Source organism: Ambystoma mexicanum, chromosome 4q, assembly GCF_040938575.1.
Source record: "Ambystoma mexicanum isolate Mex_15411 chromosome 4q, UKY_AmexF1_1, whole genome shotgun sequence".
In the NCBI taxonomy this organism is placed as follows: domain Eukaryota; kingdom Metazoa; phylum Chordata; class Amphibia; order Caudata; family Ambystomatidae; genus Ambystoma; species Ambystoma mexicanum.
Window position 1 is genome coordinate 921844617 of NC_090928.1, and position 15368 is coordinate 921859984.

General features: G+C 46.8%; 1 protein-coding gene across 1 annotated transcript in view; it reads left to right on the forward strand.

Moving 5' to 3' along the window:
* The first annotated feature begins 6481 nt into the window (after nt 1-6481).
* Nucleotides 6482-15368, forward strand: part of COX7A2L (cytochrome c oxidase subunit 7A2 like) — a 76380-nt gene continuing 67493 nt past the window's right edge. The window contains exon 1 of the mRNA XM_069608479.1: nt 6482-6660. Coding sequence (XP_069464580.1) covers nt 6589-6660 — 72 coding nt within the window. The 5' untranslated portion in view covers nt 6482-6588. The remainder of the gene's footprint in view (nt 6661-15368) is intronic.

The following is a 15368-nucleotide window of genomic DNA, read 5'->3' on the forward strand; positions in this document are numbered from 1 at the left end:
CCCGCCCACCCCAGCACCCCAGCCTTTGATGATATGGTTTTCGCGTGGAGCGCCTTTGGGCTTGTTGGGAATTATTGGCGCAGCCAGGAATTGTAAGGAGCCAAAGGGTACGAATTAATTATGCATTCGAGTGAACCACAGGACGGTCGCTATGCCGGCTGTGGGTTAAGCATATAACGGATTAGTCTGATTGGGGGAAGGTTAACGGAAAGGAATAATGTTGCTGCAAATAAAGAGAGGCCTCACGTACATGCTTTAGGGAGCTCACGTGCGGTAATATATTATGTTACCGCGAAGGATCCAAGTTAACACAATGTGGTTGAGTGATTGGAAATCCTAGACGGAACATATTTTTCTAATGGAATGCAGTTGCCCTATAGTATATTCATTATGCTTATGTAGCGGTCGTCAGAGCGCATAACTGGTAGTATGTGGTCCATGTGCGGCGTGGTTTCAAGCAGGTTTTATTTTCCTTTTTTGCAGGGATCACAAATTGTGCTGCTGCGGAGGAGATGAATATGTGCGTACACCTTGGTTGTGGGGATTCTTGGCCAGGCACATGCTGTTGCATCCTAGGAAGGGTAGTCCCGTTGGAGGAAGTGGGCACATTTCAATTGCAATACTTAAACGCATTTTTGGGGAGGTGTCGCGGCGAGGGTCAATGCTGGGACAAGTGCCAGATAGGCGCCACAGGGGTGGTAAGGTTGCGCATTAAGGGATGCAGGCACCTTAGACCATCGAGCTGGTCCTATGCCCCTCCCAGCTCAGTGGTAAGAGCTGCAGCATGTGGCATGATGATTATGTTGCAAGTCGTGTGCTTGACAATTTAAATCCATTGCCATGTTGAGCAAGGAGCCACAAGTGCGCCCAATTCAATGAGGACATGTGCTACCAACAGTTTCGCAACCACCCCCGTGTCTGGAGATCAGCCATCCAGTTCACGTTATATGCTTTGAAGGCAATGATGGGGGGTGTTTGTGCGACATGGTGGTTGGAGGAGTTGCGGTTTTCTTATTAGTGGGGGTATGCGACATAGTGGTGATCAAAGCTTGTTTAAGATTGCCCTGTTCAAGTGACATGGGCTATGCGTTTATCGTGCTGCTTTGGGGCGGGCAGCCTGACAATGACCAATGTGATATTTTATTGATTTGTAGGTTGAAATATCATTGGGTGGCAGCAGGGGGGGTGGGGGTATAATGTTTCGTTCGTGCAATTGCCAGTTTCTGTGTGTGGGTTTTGTATGGATTTGTAGTTGGAAGGTTCATTGGGGGTGCCGCTGCGCTGCTGGGGGTGCCGGAGGGGTTTGGGGCATAATTTCTTGGTGCATTTTCCTGTTTCTGTCCGTTTGGTTTTACCCTAATTGGCCATCAGTTGCAAAATTTAAATTCAGCCACTGCAACCAGGGACTACTACTCTCAGAATGCTAATTTGGCATAGTACAATCACGGGATGTTAATTACGGCACTTCTGCCAATTGGGATTGCGTTATAGTTTTTCTTTTATTACAGTGACGGTCACAAACTTGTCCCTCACTCTGCTCCTCTGGGTTCTCGTAGCTTCACACAGTTCTCCTGTCCCCTTTTAACGGGTACAGAGTTGGGAACAGCAAAGCGTGTTGGGTTTGGAGCATAAAGGGGCGCATCAATGCATTTGCATGAGATGGGATTATTAAGCGGTTTGGTACGATGTGCCTCTCCGGGAAGTAAAATGTGCGGAATTAGAACATTTTGTGCAGCCCAGTTCAACCTTTGCCCAGCCGCTGTAGTTCAATATAGAAGAAGTAGGGGCATGGAATCTATTAGTATGAGCGATCCTCAAACCGGGGATTGGGGATTAGGCGGCCTTAAGAGCTGCGCTAGGTCACTATGGGGCAATTCTTCAAAGGGGAGAGCCGATCTTGCTTTTACAAAGGTGCTGCACACATGTCCTGCACTCGCCTCCCTCATCCTCGCCACCACAATTTTTCGAGCCACCCCCTGCTCTAGTACTACGGTCAGTCCAAATGCAAACTCCCCACAATCCCTATATTGTGAATGCAGGGCGTTGGCGAGGGAAGACTAAACAGAGGGCGGTACAAAGTTGGTGGAGATTAACCTAAGAAAAGACATGCAGGGGCTTTTACATGGAGTGGGTAATGGTGGAACTGTTAAAACATTGCGCAGATTAGGATTCTTTTTCCCGCCTCTGGTCTCGGGAGGTTAGCGCAGGGGCAACGCACTCACCTTGGAAGCAAGATGACACAGAGCAACACATGTGCGATCCCCGGGTCTGCGCTTAGAATCAGATGGATAGTAAGTGCGACATAATTACCCAGACATATCAAGTATAATTGTATCAACACAAATCGTACGGGACGCAGCACATGGGAAGCATCCCAATTAAGCTTGAAGGTAGGGGGGCAAGGGTGAGTTGAGGTGATCCCTGCGGGGCTTGCGGGTGCGAGCCCCATGGGTAACTTGTGACCAGGTTCAGCTATTTACGGATACATCCGGGCAACACGGGTTTGGGGTCATTTTGGCAAAGGAATAGTGCATGGCTAATTGGCCCAACGCATGGGTCAAAAAGGGATGGAGCAAGAACATTAATGTACTGGAACTATTCCCCATTGTGGTGGCCCTACATCCCTGGGCCAGGGAGTTGGCCAACAAACGCCTCACAGTATGGGCTGACAACATGGCGGTGGTGCAAGGAATAAACACGCAGTCGGCCCGTTGCCCTGCAACCCCGAACTTGCTCCGGCACTTAGTAAAGATAGGACTGCAGATAAACATTGAAGTGGGGGCACAGCACATCCCAGGGATTCTCAACATTGCAGCGGATGCGCTTTCTCGTTCACAGATGGGGAGAATTCGGAAGGCTTAACCAGGGGTAAACAAGACGAAGACACCATTCAACGGGGTGTGGTGGAACATAGTGTGCTCGAAAAAGGATCGCAAATCGGTATGGGTCATCGGCCCCTCATTCATGGCAAGAGCAGCTGAGGGAGCGACAAAGGAGCATCAGGACGGTCACATGGGCTTCTCACGGACACATGGGCTTCTCACAGACACAGATTTCATGGCTCGCAAAATGATTGCTAAGGAAAGAATTATGGGGGGTGTTGAACAATTACAGGCAAAACAACGCCCTGCCTGGGGGGGGGAGACTTGGTTGCAACAGGGAGAAGGGAGTTACTGGCCAGAATGAGGGGGACGCTGACCCAGGTGGGAAACGGGTTCAGGGGCAAGGAGCTACTTTGGTTTGAAATCACACCCAGACAATCATAGTGGGGGCTTACTCTCATAAAGGGATGGAGGAGTCCATGAGAAAACTGAATGCAAGAATGGAGAAATGTTTGGGGGTACAGGGGAATGGGCTGGATTCAACACACGCTGATTAATTTAAAAATGCTGAGTTGCTCGGGACAGACAAAGTGCACTTGTCTGAGGTTGGTGTGATGTTAGCGGATATAAAGGATGCCTTAAAAGGCGTGAGTTGCAAATAAACAAGGCTCAAGGGGAGAAATTGGGCGAGGATGGCGACAAAGTGGGAAGGCAGTCACAAAATTGAATATCGCTATGCCATCGCCTACAAGCGAGGGCCCTCCTAGAAGGGAGCACAATGGCCGATAAGCGGCCTCCTACAAAAGGAACCTCGCGGTCCAGGGAAGACCTCAGTCCAGCACGCCGCTGTCTATAACAGTACGTCCTCCTGTATGGGAGCACAGACACGATTGAGCAGCAATTGCCAAAAAACCCTAACCCGCAAGGGTTCGGTTCGCGAATCCCCAGCACAACTCGACACGCTGCCGGCCATGTCTGGAGGGCCAGTTTGTTGCGTGAGAGGAATGAATGGGGATGCGTTTAGCATTAAATGGGGCCTAGTGGCGGCCGCTAATAGGAGGAACTCACTGGTGATGGTTACCCGCAGCGAGTCATGGCGGAGTCACAGGTCGTTCCCTTCAGAAAGTACTGGCGGATACCAGAAGGAGACTGCACAGCCATCCGCTTAGAATGAACGGCACCCAGGAGTATTAGACTCAGGGGAGAGCTCATGTTAAAGGGAATCGCAAGAGGGCTTGGAAGACCTTACAACCGCAAACGTGAGCGGGGGGAATTAGGGAGTGTAACGAAGGAGAAGGAGAGAAAACAACGAATCCTAATGAAAGGATGAAAGAAGGGAGTTAGGGGAAAGCAGGGCTTCTGGAAGTAATGAGGAAACAAAGATTGGGGGCAGGGAGCGAATGGGGAAGGGAACCTGAGAAGAGGGATGGTTTGGGCGGGATAGGAAGGAATTGGGGAGTGTCATCTTAGGGAGTTAATTGGGTATGTATAGGATGGGAACCATGGAATGCTGTGGGAAGTGGGCATAAGAGGAGGAGGGTTGGTAAGATTAGGGGAGGACCTTTAGGAACTGGGTATGGGTATGAAAATGTTGAAGGGAATGGCTAACGGGGACGCAGCAAGGTAGCTAACGGGGGCGGGCCTCGGTAGAGAACAGTATGGTGAAAAGGGAAGGAGCTGGGCAATGCGAGGCTTGAGTGGGGGCAGCTTAAAGGCCGATGAAGTTTGTACAGCACAGGGTTGGAAATAGGGGGGTGGGGGGGGAGTCATGATAGGATTAAGGGAGGAACGCAATGGGGATCAGGCAAATTTTAGGGAAAAATCGAGACTACCAAATGGGAAATAGATAAGGGGGTAAAGAAGAGGGTAAGTAGGGGAAAGTAAGGAATAATTTAAAGGGGCAAAGTGATAAGTTGAATGGAACAAAGTAAAGGAGAATGAAGCAAAAAATGACAAGTAAAAAAACAAATAGGAATGTGAAAATGAATGATTAAAGAGAAAAAGAAAATGTAAAATAAAAGTTGGCCTGGGGTAGAGAGGGAGGGATGGGGCACTCGATGGGTCCGCAAGGACCCTAAGGGGGTGGGGGAGGTTAGGATGCTACTCTAAGGCAGAATCCTGAGGATAGCGGTGAAAAGAAACACCTGTAAGATAACTCCTGACTTTATGTATTTTAATAAAGTTTGCTGTGGCAATTTCTCTCCACTCAGCCAACTGGTCCTGCCTCTCATTTGGGTATGGGAGGGGGTGTGTGAATGGAATGTGGACATAAGGGGGCATAAGAGTGTGCAGCATCTCCGGACGTGCCCCCGATGCGGGTGTTGGTGCTTAGGAAGTTGAACCATAATGCTGGCCTCCATTCCGGTCATAGAATCTTACTTGGGTTTTTAAAACTGTTTTTTTCCACACCACATGCTGCATTATGCACCCTTACCGTGTCTCAGCACTCCATACTTGCCAACCCTACCGATTTAGGCGGTAGGATACCGCTTTTTAAGCAGTCCTACCGCCTACCGATTTAGTGGTAACAAATACTGATTTAAAATATATATATATATATTTTTGGGCCTGGATTTAGCAGCCTGTTCAGCCACGGTTGCAGGGTGCGCAAGTACACAGAATCCGAGGAACGTTCTTCAGTAGGGATGCGTCCAAGCTGCTGCTTTTATAATGGTATGTTCTTACTGGCAGCAGTTAGCAGACTAGTGTGCCAGTGCAACCTCCCCAGACTGTCAGAGGCGCCTGTGAGATCCACTCCAGCACTTCTGGATATCAACAGCCACATGGTTCACCGTACCTCAGCTCCCTGGTGCCAGTCATCTACATGTTGGGGCGAGCTGCTGAAGCAATGGCAAGCCACTTCTCCTAATGAGTTCTGACAGGTGTGAGCTTGCGCCAGAAGCTGGGGGGGAAACCACACGTTTCAGCCCCGCCCTGCGCGAGTCTCGTCACTTCCATCAGGCTACACGTGCAATATGCTATTTCTTCAGCGTAGCTGCACAACGCAGCGACCCTCTCTCCGGCACCTGCTACATACTTGACAACCCTACCGATTTAGGTGGTAGTATACCACTTTTTATCAGTCCTACCGCCTACCGATTTAGTAGCAACAAATACCGATTTTTTCAATATTTTTTAAACTTTAAGATTCCTACAGATTTTTGGTCAGAGAATGTTGGCATGTATGGCACTCCCATTCCTTAAGGGACAAAAGTAGCTGCTAACAAGCCCCCTCCCATCAATGTCGAAGACGTACTCCCATTGCCACAGAGCAACGTGTTCAGGTGGTGAACAGACACCTAGGAGCGAGAGCCGTTCCGGCTAGCACATTGACGTGTAAACTCTGTGGAGATGAGGCTTTGATAGGCCAGCGAAGCAAAGTAGGACTTTGACGTCCTGCAGAGGTTGTGCAGCGCAGGACAAAATCAATCAATACAGGCAAGTTCCGCCAAATACAGGACGTTTGGCGTTGGTCGCTTTACGCTGGGCCTCAAGTTCCTACTATCTCTGAAATAAACATAAACTTGAGCGCCCGCACTCCCTGTGCTAAACCCAGCATCTCAATAGAAGAGAAACACAAACACCATCAACCAACGTAACAGCGAAACACTTTAGTGCCAGCTCGATAATAAGCAACCAGGCACAGCGCCCTCTGCTACGTCATCTCTGAGCGCCCTTGAACGGCGCTGCTTCCGCCTTCCTCCCTTCCTGCAGCCAGCGCCGCACGCAAGTCGAGCGGCTACATTGCACCCGCTGTACGGGAACAATGTATTACAAGTTCAGCGGCTTCACGCAGAGCCTCGTCGGGGCGTCAGCCCCCGGAGCATACAGCCCACAGGTGAGGGAGGTGGCAGCCTTGATCTTTCATTCCTTTTGCGCAGATCGGACCCAGCTCTTGTTTCGTTAGTATAAGAGCAAAAGGGAACCCTGACCTCTGTGTGCTCTCCCTCAACCTTCACATTGAGGGTTACGATCATGAGGTGGGTGTCCCGCGTAACTCCGTAAACCTTGCGTCTAGTGGTGAGGTGGGCGTAACACCATGACCTTCACAAGTAGGAGTGGGATTATGATAATAACCCCGTTGTTGTTGCATCCTCTTGACCTTCATGCTGTAGTTTCGGGTGATTACATCCTCTTCATCTTCCTTAATGTAGAGAGGTTTACCCCTTTGACATTTACGATGATGTGTGAGGGGATTGCACCACCACGTGCCTTCACGCCGAGTGTTGTGATTTGCAAATACCACTTAGCTAAACGTTGCAATTATGCCCACCTTTCCTCTACATAATGTGGGGGTGTCATACTTTGAGCGTTACAATACAGGATCACGCGATTGCATGCGTTTTGACCTCCATGCCGAGCTATGAGCTGATTGGATAGCCTCAACTGCTATGCATAGTGGTGATGTGAGCGGATAACCTCACATTCATACCGAGGGGTGAGATAACCGTATGCCCTTCTTTTTTTTCTCTCCAAAGGACGAGTACAGCGCATAGCTGCATACGTTTGACCTTCACACGGAAAAATCTTCATTGTTTGCCCCAAAAAAAGCACCACTTTTTTATTGCGGTTAATTCTTTACAGATATGAGTGGCTGCTCTTTTTACCTATCGTGGCATTTGTCCGTGTTCACGGTAGCCTATTCACCATGTGAATGAATGTTAGCTTGTGTTACTCGGTCTTTTGTATACTTATACCCATAGTATGACCTTTTATAGATCATTAAGGCTGGCATACCCTCACTGTAGCTTAACGGGTTCCAGTAGTTCATTTTATAGTTGTGATTTAAGGGGTGGCATAATGAGCCTTGTCCTAAAATGGGGATGTCATGGTAGCGTGTGTAACGGTCTGCAATTTGCCATGGACTGCCTTGCTCTGTGCTGTTTCACTGTGACAAATGCCTCCATGCGTAGTAGACGTGAATGTTCATCTCAGTCTTGGAATTCATGCAAACGCCTCCTGTAGTCTCGATTAGTATTTGTACTATGCATGTCACAGTGCTACAGCGGGATTGGGCTATTATACATTAGTTTTATCTATCCCAAGAGCAACTGTCTATACTTGAGACTTCTCCTATATTTTACATGCAAAACACAAAATCCGTGAATAACAAGCTGTTACATGCACATATGTTCGATCTGTCAAAGATAAATGCAGCAAAATAAGAGGCCATGGCTGGAAGGCTTAGAATTAATCTTAACCTCTGGCCTCGCTCTGGACAACCCTCAAGACAATCGTTCTTGGCTTGCCAAGCAAATACATAAAGGAGAAAGACCATATGCAAATCAGGTTTGGTCCCTGTTATGGAGAATTTTTATTTCTGTGCCAATTCCTAGACCCCCAGCTCTTTTGCTGGACTCCGGGCTTTTTAATTTTTACTCCTTAGTGAGTGGGACTCACCCCCTCCGCCCCCCCCGCCCACTCCCTCATGTGTTTTTCTGACTAGGACTTATGATTAAACTCCATAGGCATCTGCGTTTTTGCACAGTGACACACGGCACCATTGTGCACTGCAACTCTCTCTTAATGTGTTAATACATTCTCTTGGGTTTTCGGTGTACTACTGTTCCGAAGAGTAGTAAGATGATGTTGGTCTTACCTTTTCTTTTGTGGGTGCAGCACCCACCACCCTATGTGGAGTGTTGGTGCGGGCGTGGGGGGTTACATAGCAACTCTGTATCCCCCTTCTCATGTAACTATTTGTTACATTAACTAACTTGAATGGCTGGTGGCAGTGGTTTCTTTACTACGTTTGTGCCATGTATCTGCAGGCTGATTTCTCAGCTGCAGTACAGCACCCACGGGGGAACATTTTTCCAAAATGGCCCCAGTCGTCTTCTTTTTTTTTCCCCCACAACTTGTCAGTTAGTTCCTTCTGGGCTTTTACTCTGTTGTTTAAACCAGGTTTGAATCCTGTGTGCATTTTACCTTAGGCAGGCTTCAGCCCTGAAGCCCGACCAGGCCCCTTTGTCTCTAGGCGTGCCTGAGTGAAACCAGTTCTGGCTGGCTGGCTGGCTGGCTGGCTGGCTGTCACCCTCCTGGGAGATTGACAGCTCCAGGGCTGTGAATGAATGGGAACTTGCTTAAAAGGCTTTTTGGGACTTGGGGTAGAGTCGACCACTGGAGGACAATATCCGATGAAGACGTGAAGAGATGCCAGCAGCACCCTGCTGGACCGCAAAGTGCCCGGTGAAGCCCTGCAGCTGTGCTGACCCCGTTTTTGTTTCGACTGGGAATGACCCACAAGGGATGACTTCCTCCCTTGGGCTGGTGGGACCAACTAGCCTCGAGACAAGCTTCATTTTGGTGCAACCCCCGACCTGCTGTGACTTTCGAAAGCTGCAGAATCCCAATGCCCGGCGACGCCAGACCATATTCGAGTGCATTGTCTTCGGAAGTGTGAATCCGGCCAAAACTTTGTAAGCACCCAGAGGACCCTCGATTGCTGCCACAGTATCCCGTCAGACGTCCTCCCTTTTGTCACCAGGAACAAGGTTCTGCTACACTGCATCAGGAAGGCATCCAGTGAAACCAATTCTTCAATTCTTGGGTACTGTTGGGTTTAGGGTACATGTACCTTTTGCCATTTGTAGTGCTTCCTAGCTTTGCGAGTACCATTTTAAACCTTTTTGAGTTGACAACTCGCCTGTACTGGCCTCCCAGTTTGTGCTTCTTCAAGGTGGCTCCTCTTTGAGCTTCTGTGATTTTTCTAGAACGGCTGACTGTTTTAAAAACATCCTCTAAGAAGGGTGCATCAGAGCTTTGAACTACCCATTGACTTTGGCTATCCTAGTTTCCTAAAGGCTCCTCCTCTGAACCTCTTGGCTTTGGCAGCACTTGTTCCCTCACAGGTTTTAATTGTTGAACACTATTATTGCTCGGATAAAAGACTGCCTACATCCCACTGGGAGAATCTAACTGTTTTACTACTTATCGAGTATGTTCTTATCTGACTAACTTTTCCCTCCTTGAAACTGAATATTGTAATGGTGATCACAAATAAGTGTTAACACTGACCTCAAATGACATCACTCAGTGTGCTGGACCATGTTTAGCAAGAAAAGTTTACTCGCCTATTTTATTTCTCTTGTTGAACTGAATCCTAACATTTGATTTAATGTTACTATTAGATGCTGCCTTTTAAAGATTGTCCAATTATCCTTGTGTGTGTGTGTGTATATATAAATAACTTTAACCGTGTAAGAGTTTACTTGGATACCTGTATTTACTAATTTCAATGTACAGCTCACATTGCCTACCCCTCTTAAGATAAGGCTGGCTGCTCAGTCGCTCTACCAACTTAGTACAGGCCTATATTAAAAGGTGGGTTACCTAATACCAAGTCTTGTAAAGTCCCACACCAGTTGGACTCTACACATTATCGCCTATCACTCCCACCTCATAAGAGGCAAAGAACAATGGTAGGGAGGGTAGCATGTTACAGAAACTATTCCAAGTATGTACACAGAGAGAACCCAGTGTTTCTTGCCCGTGTAGAATATTTGAATGAGAGGCATCTGTGCTGTTATGCCCTTTTTTCACTATAGATCTAAGAATATTTGTAACGTTTTCCCATAGACAAAAGGCCATACCCACTTGTTCAAAGCAATTTAACTATGGAAAGCCATTTAGAAACTGGAACCTGGTGACCATGATTTTAATATCGTTTCCCAAACATTGCCAACTTGTGCGATACTGGTCAAAATCACCAGTGCCACCGTTCCCTTATCAGTTGACATTGATTAATCAAGCCAAAGGTGAGCAGTTTGAGTTGGTGATTTGAGTCGTTCAGATGTTATGAGCAGATAAAAATGCTTGTTTATTTGCTGGTTGGTGACTGAGGTTGTTGGCCAATAAGCATAGGTAGGTGTAATTCTAGGGGGTGGGGGGCAAGGGTGTTTGTGCACCACAAAGTTGGGGGGGGGGAATTTTGTCCCGGTCATTTGGCAGGGACCCCTTTCATGAGATATCATGGTGCCCCCCAACATTTTCAACAATGTGACTCCACTTCCAATAAGTAGATTGTTGCAGAATCTGACTGAGTATTATGATCGTCAAATCACTACTCAGTCTGATGGAATAAATCAAAGGGTTTTGAACATTATCATATTTTCTTTCTCCCCCCACCCCCTTCATTTTGTGAGGCGTTTTGTGAAGAAGGCTGATCAGCTTTAAATGTGGCTTTGGCGTCTACCAAAAGGGGCTCAGGGTTGCATAATTTACTGCTATATATTGGTTTGTTTCACTAAGAACGCCCACGTTACTGAATGCGCCCTTACATACAACCAACCCAACTCCACAATTCTGGGAACAAGAAACAGGCTAATTTGAGAGGCAATCATTTCTTTAGTAAAATCAGTAGTTATTCTAGTCCTAATTCTGCCGCTTGTCGGTCGTTGTGGCAAAACTTTCTTTTCACTTCAAAATATTTCTAACACATAAACTACATAACAAATTATTGTAAGAACTTTGCATTCAAGAAGTTCCTGGTAGTCTGTGGGAAGTTGTTGTCTGTATGCTTCAATTTTCTATTTCTGTGTGTTCATGACTACAACTGCACCACCTTTGACATCTGGTATTATGATTTCCTTTTTCTCTATAGTTTTCCTATTGCCCCTCTCTCCTGTGGAGTGGGGGGAGTTCTGTTTAGTCACCTGTTGAGTATGTCAGATCTTAAAGTTTTGTGAGACAGTCGATGTAAGTTTCAAGTTTTATGCTGCAGCCACATTGTGCTGTCTAGTTTGAGCACTTTTTCTTGCCATCATAAATCTGGGGAAGCCCTTTGTTCATTATTTTGCCCATGAAGGTATTCTATGAGGCACAAGTGTCGTAGGTAGTCTTCAATTTCCCTGCTGTGTTGACTTTTTGTCTAGTTCCTGGCTGGAGCAGAAGTTCAGTGTCTTGGAGATTAGACTGTCCAGCATGTGTACGTGCATGTCGCATGAGGTTGATGATTGATAGTTGACTGGTGGTGAGGTCTTCCTTTGGATCCACAGCGGCCAAGGTAAGAAAGCTGCGACGGAAGCACTGGCACCATTATTATTGGTGCCGGTGCTTCCGTGTTCCCCATTCCCACTGAGTCTTATGGGAATGAGGAATTACAATTTACTGTCGCCAACGGCAGGGTTGTAATCCCCTGGTGTTACCGGTATGCCAGGCGCTTTGAAATCTTACAAGTCCTCCGGCAACCCGCCGTTAACACCGGCAGGGTTTCTGCCGGTTGTACCGGCAGGGACTTGTAATGAGGGCCAGTGTCTTTTGGTAGTTCTTTTGGAGCTCACGTTTGAGTTGTGGTGCTGACATTGATTTGCTCTCTCAGCTGTGTGAGGTTATTTTATCTCCTTTCTCCGTCTCGTTTTCTTGGAGTTGAGATTGTGTATGAGGTGATTCCTTATTTTCTATGATCCTTTTGCGCAGAACTGATCAGTGTAAACCATGCTATGAGCAGTCCTCTGGGTTTCCCGATCGTGGGTTCTACTGGTATCATATTTTGTTTTTTGCAGGCAGCCAGAGGGTTGAGGATACCGCTGTCGAGCTAGGTATCCTATCTCCTCATTTGGCAGATCTACCACTGTCTAAGAAAAAAGTTCACTGCCATATTAGTCCAGTTTTAAAATCGCCCAAGATGCAGATTTTAATACCTTTTTCATTGAATTAACCGAAATGCTATGCAGAGATGGAACAAAGCATTAGCTTTCCAAGTCCCATAGACTTCTTTGTCAGATGCAGCAGTGTGAAATGATTCACAAAGATAGCCAGAACACAGGTTTTTTTTTCTCCAAATGAATAAAGACATTTCAAACTTTATTGGCTAAAGGAACAGTATGCTTGGAATGGGAATCTGGAAACAAGACCATACCTTGAACAAAAGTTGTTAGAACAGCAATCCCAGAAACCATTAACATACCTGAATTATGTTGATATATCTTGTTGATTTGGACAGGAAATGAAGACGCTCTTAATCAATCCCATTACTCACTAAATGGGCCCCCCCCCCCAATGCATCAAGTTCACGGTGGAATGCTCCCAAGAAGAGCTTACATTTCTTGGATACAACCCTCTTGGTTGGAAGTCTTGGGAAAGGGGGGCGATCGTCCCAGGACCCTAAATGGTTTTGAATGAGGCTAAGGCCTGGAAGTGCACAGTAGGGGCCCAGAAGGGTATGGGGAGTGGCAGAAGGGGCTGTCATGTAGGATAAGTAGGGCATGTTGTTGGTTTAGGAGACACTGGGAATTGGACGCAATCTTAGGTAATAGCAGCTATATTGAAATCGAGGCCTGACACTGCACCGCAGCCGGGTGAGTGTAAAATAGGCTGTATTGTGGGAAACAGTGAAAAAAGCCAGAGCTAGAGATATTCATAGACCCTTCATTGTCTCATGTTGCCTGCATTTCGTATCCAAGGAAGAATGCGCCCTGCAAGACCACAAGGGGCTTGAGAGCTCCTTGCACAATGTGATCCCATGAGAAGGAGGGCTCGAGCCCTCGTCCCAGCTCCAAGTAATGGCGCCCAGCAGCCCCCATCCCAAGACCCCAGCATTCCAAGTTACCAGTCGGTTCCAGTCCACTGACCATAGAACTGTTAACCCCTCCAGCCCCCAATCGATCAAAAAAGATCAGTAAGAATGGATAGTCTGCCTTCAGCATGGATCATGGGATTTTGTGCTGCAATGTGCCGGGAGGGGCGGAACAACAAACCTAAAATGAGGGTGAAATGTTTCGAAAGGGCGCTGATGCGTATGGAATCGAGTTAAGGTGGCTTCTAGGTATCCTCTTAACCCATGTCTTCATTACCAGGTGCACACTAGCTTACAGATAAAGTTTGTATTGTTTTTCTTTGCCTAATGAGCAAGTAACTTTAGCTGCCTGCCTGATGGCATAAAAGAAGGTTGTGTGGAAGAAGATGGACAGACGTGGCTGGGACCAATGGCCTGGTATCCCTTATGGAACAGGTAGCCTATGTATAGGGTCGCGCCAACCAGCCACTCGGATTTGTACCATATGTAACTATGTTATTGATGATGTTGTATGCCTTTTTTAAAGCATAGCTCATGCTGATTTTGGCAGAATGTTCTGAGGCAGCAGAGTGCTTTGCTGGTGCATCTCTATTCTTGTGGAAATAAAACTTGTTCTCCTTGCAGGAGGTCTGCTGGGCCTTTTTTCCCTAGTGGGCTACATTTTTTTTTCTGGTGTGAGCGTTGAGGGGTTTTCTACAGACGGAATGGCCATCTAGAAACAATATCCAAGAAACCCAACGAAAGGAGCAAATGCCTTCAAGCCACACAACTGCCTGTTCTTTAAAGCCAGGCCAACTAATACTAATTTGTTTGCTCCAACAGGAAGACCAGGGACAACCAACTTGCTGCACTCTGCACTTCCTTCTTGCAGAAGGGTCACTCAGCCACACATATCGGAATTAGACTGTGCAGAAAATGCCCCTAGACAACCTGCTACAATGCAGGGGCATAGAACAAATTCCTTTATCAACTACCATCCACCACCAACGCAACTGAATACGATTTAAGGAACAACTAATATTAAGCATGGATGATGAGCTGAGCAACCATTTCAAAGGAGGTCCCCTAATTGCATAAAAACAACAAAGAAAGATAGCACAGTCTCTCGCTAGGAGTACATGTATAGTTCATTAAGCACAAAGTAGATCTGCAATGTACCCAGCAACATCATGATGTAAAACATGCCAAGACATCTGCACAACTGCCCTAAAAACCCCTGCAGTCCTGAACAATACAGATAGAAGAAACTTATAACTACAGACTATCGAATGTCGTGTACCTCATCCAATATAAAAAAAATGTAGGCGAGACCTGCAAGGAGCTATGTGAAGTATAAACCTACATAAATGCTCCATCTCTAACCACAAAACAGAAAAACAGTGTGCCGACACTTCCCACAGGATGGGCATTCTTTGCAGGATCTATCAGTGATTGTCTTAAAGGTGGCCTCTCGAATAACACAGACGGACGGACGGACGTGGGAGCTCAAGTACCTGAAAATGCTAAACTTAAAAGACAGTATTTTGAACATAGATACTCTATGACACACTATGGCTAGCTTTGTTGATAGCATTGAAAGACCTGGGCTCAAAGTTTGAAGAACACCCTCCAGTACCATTTCTCACCACCTGGGCAGTAGTTGGACACTACTGCATGCCCAGGACCCCAAGTGAGGGGCACAGTACACAGGCAATGGAAATCTTGTGCGTTTAAGTTCAAATTGGTGGCACCTGTTAACGGGCATGGGACATGCCGAGATGACAACAGACGCAGCACTGTTCTTTATTCATTGTGCATTTGTTAGGCGTTTATTCAGTAAGTCAATTCTGATAAAAGGCATAAAAAAATCTGTAACATATTTCGGATTGTTGCCACACTGTGTGCAAGTGAGGAAACTATTGTGCGGCTTGAGGCACACTAAGTTACCATCAGAGACTGCACCGGTTAAACCTCTAGCAGTTTTGTAGTGTCACATTGTATGCCAGCCTGGGAACGTTCTTTTTATTAGTACGCTTCCTTAGAGTGCGCTT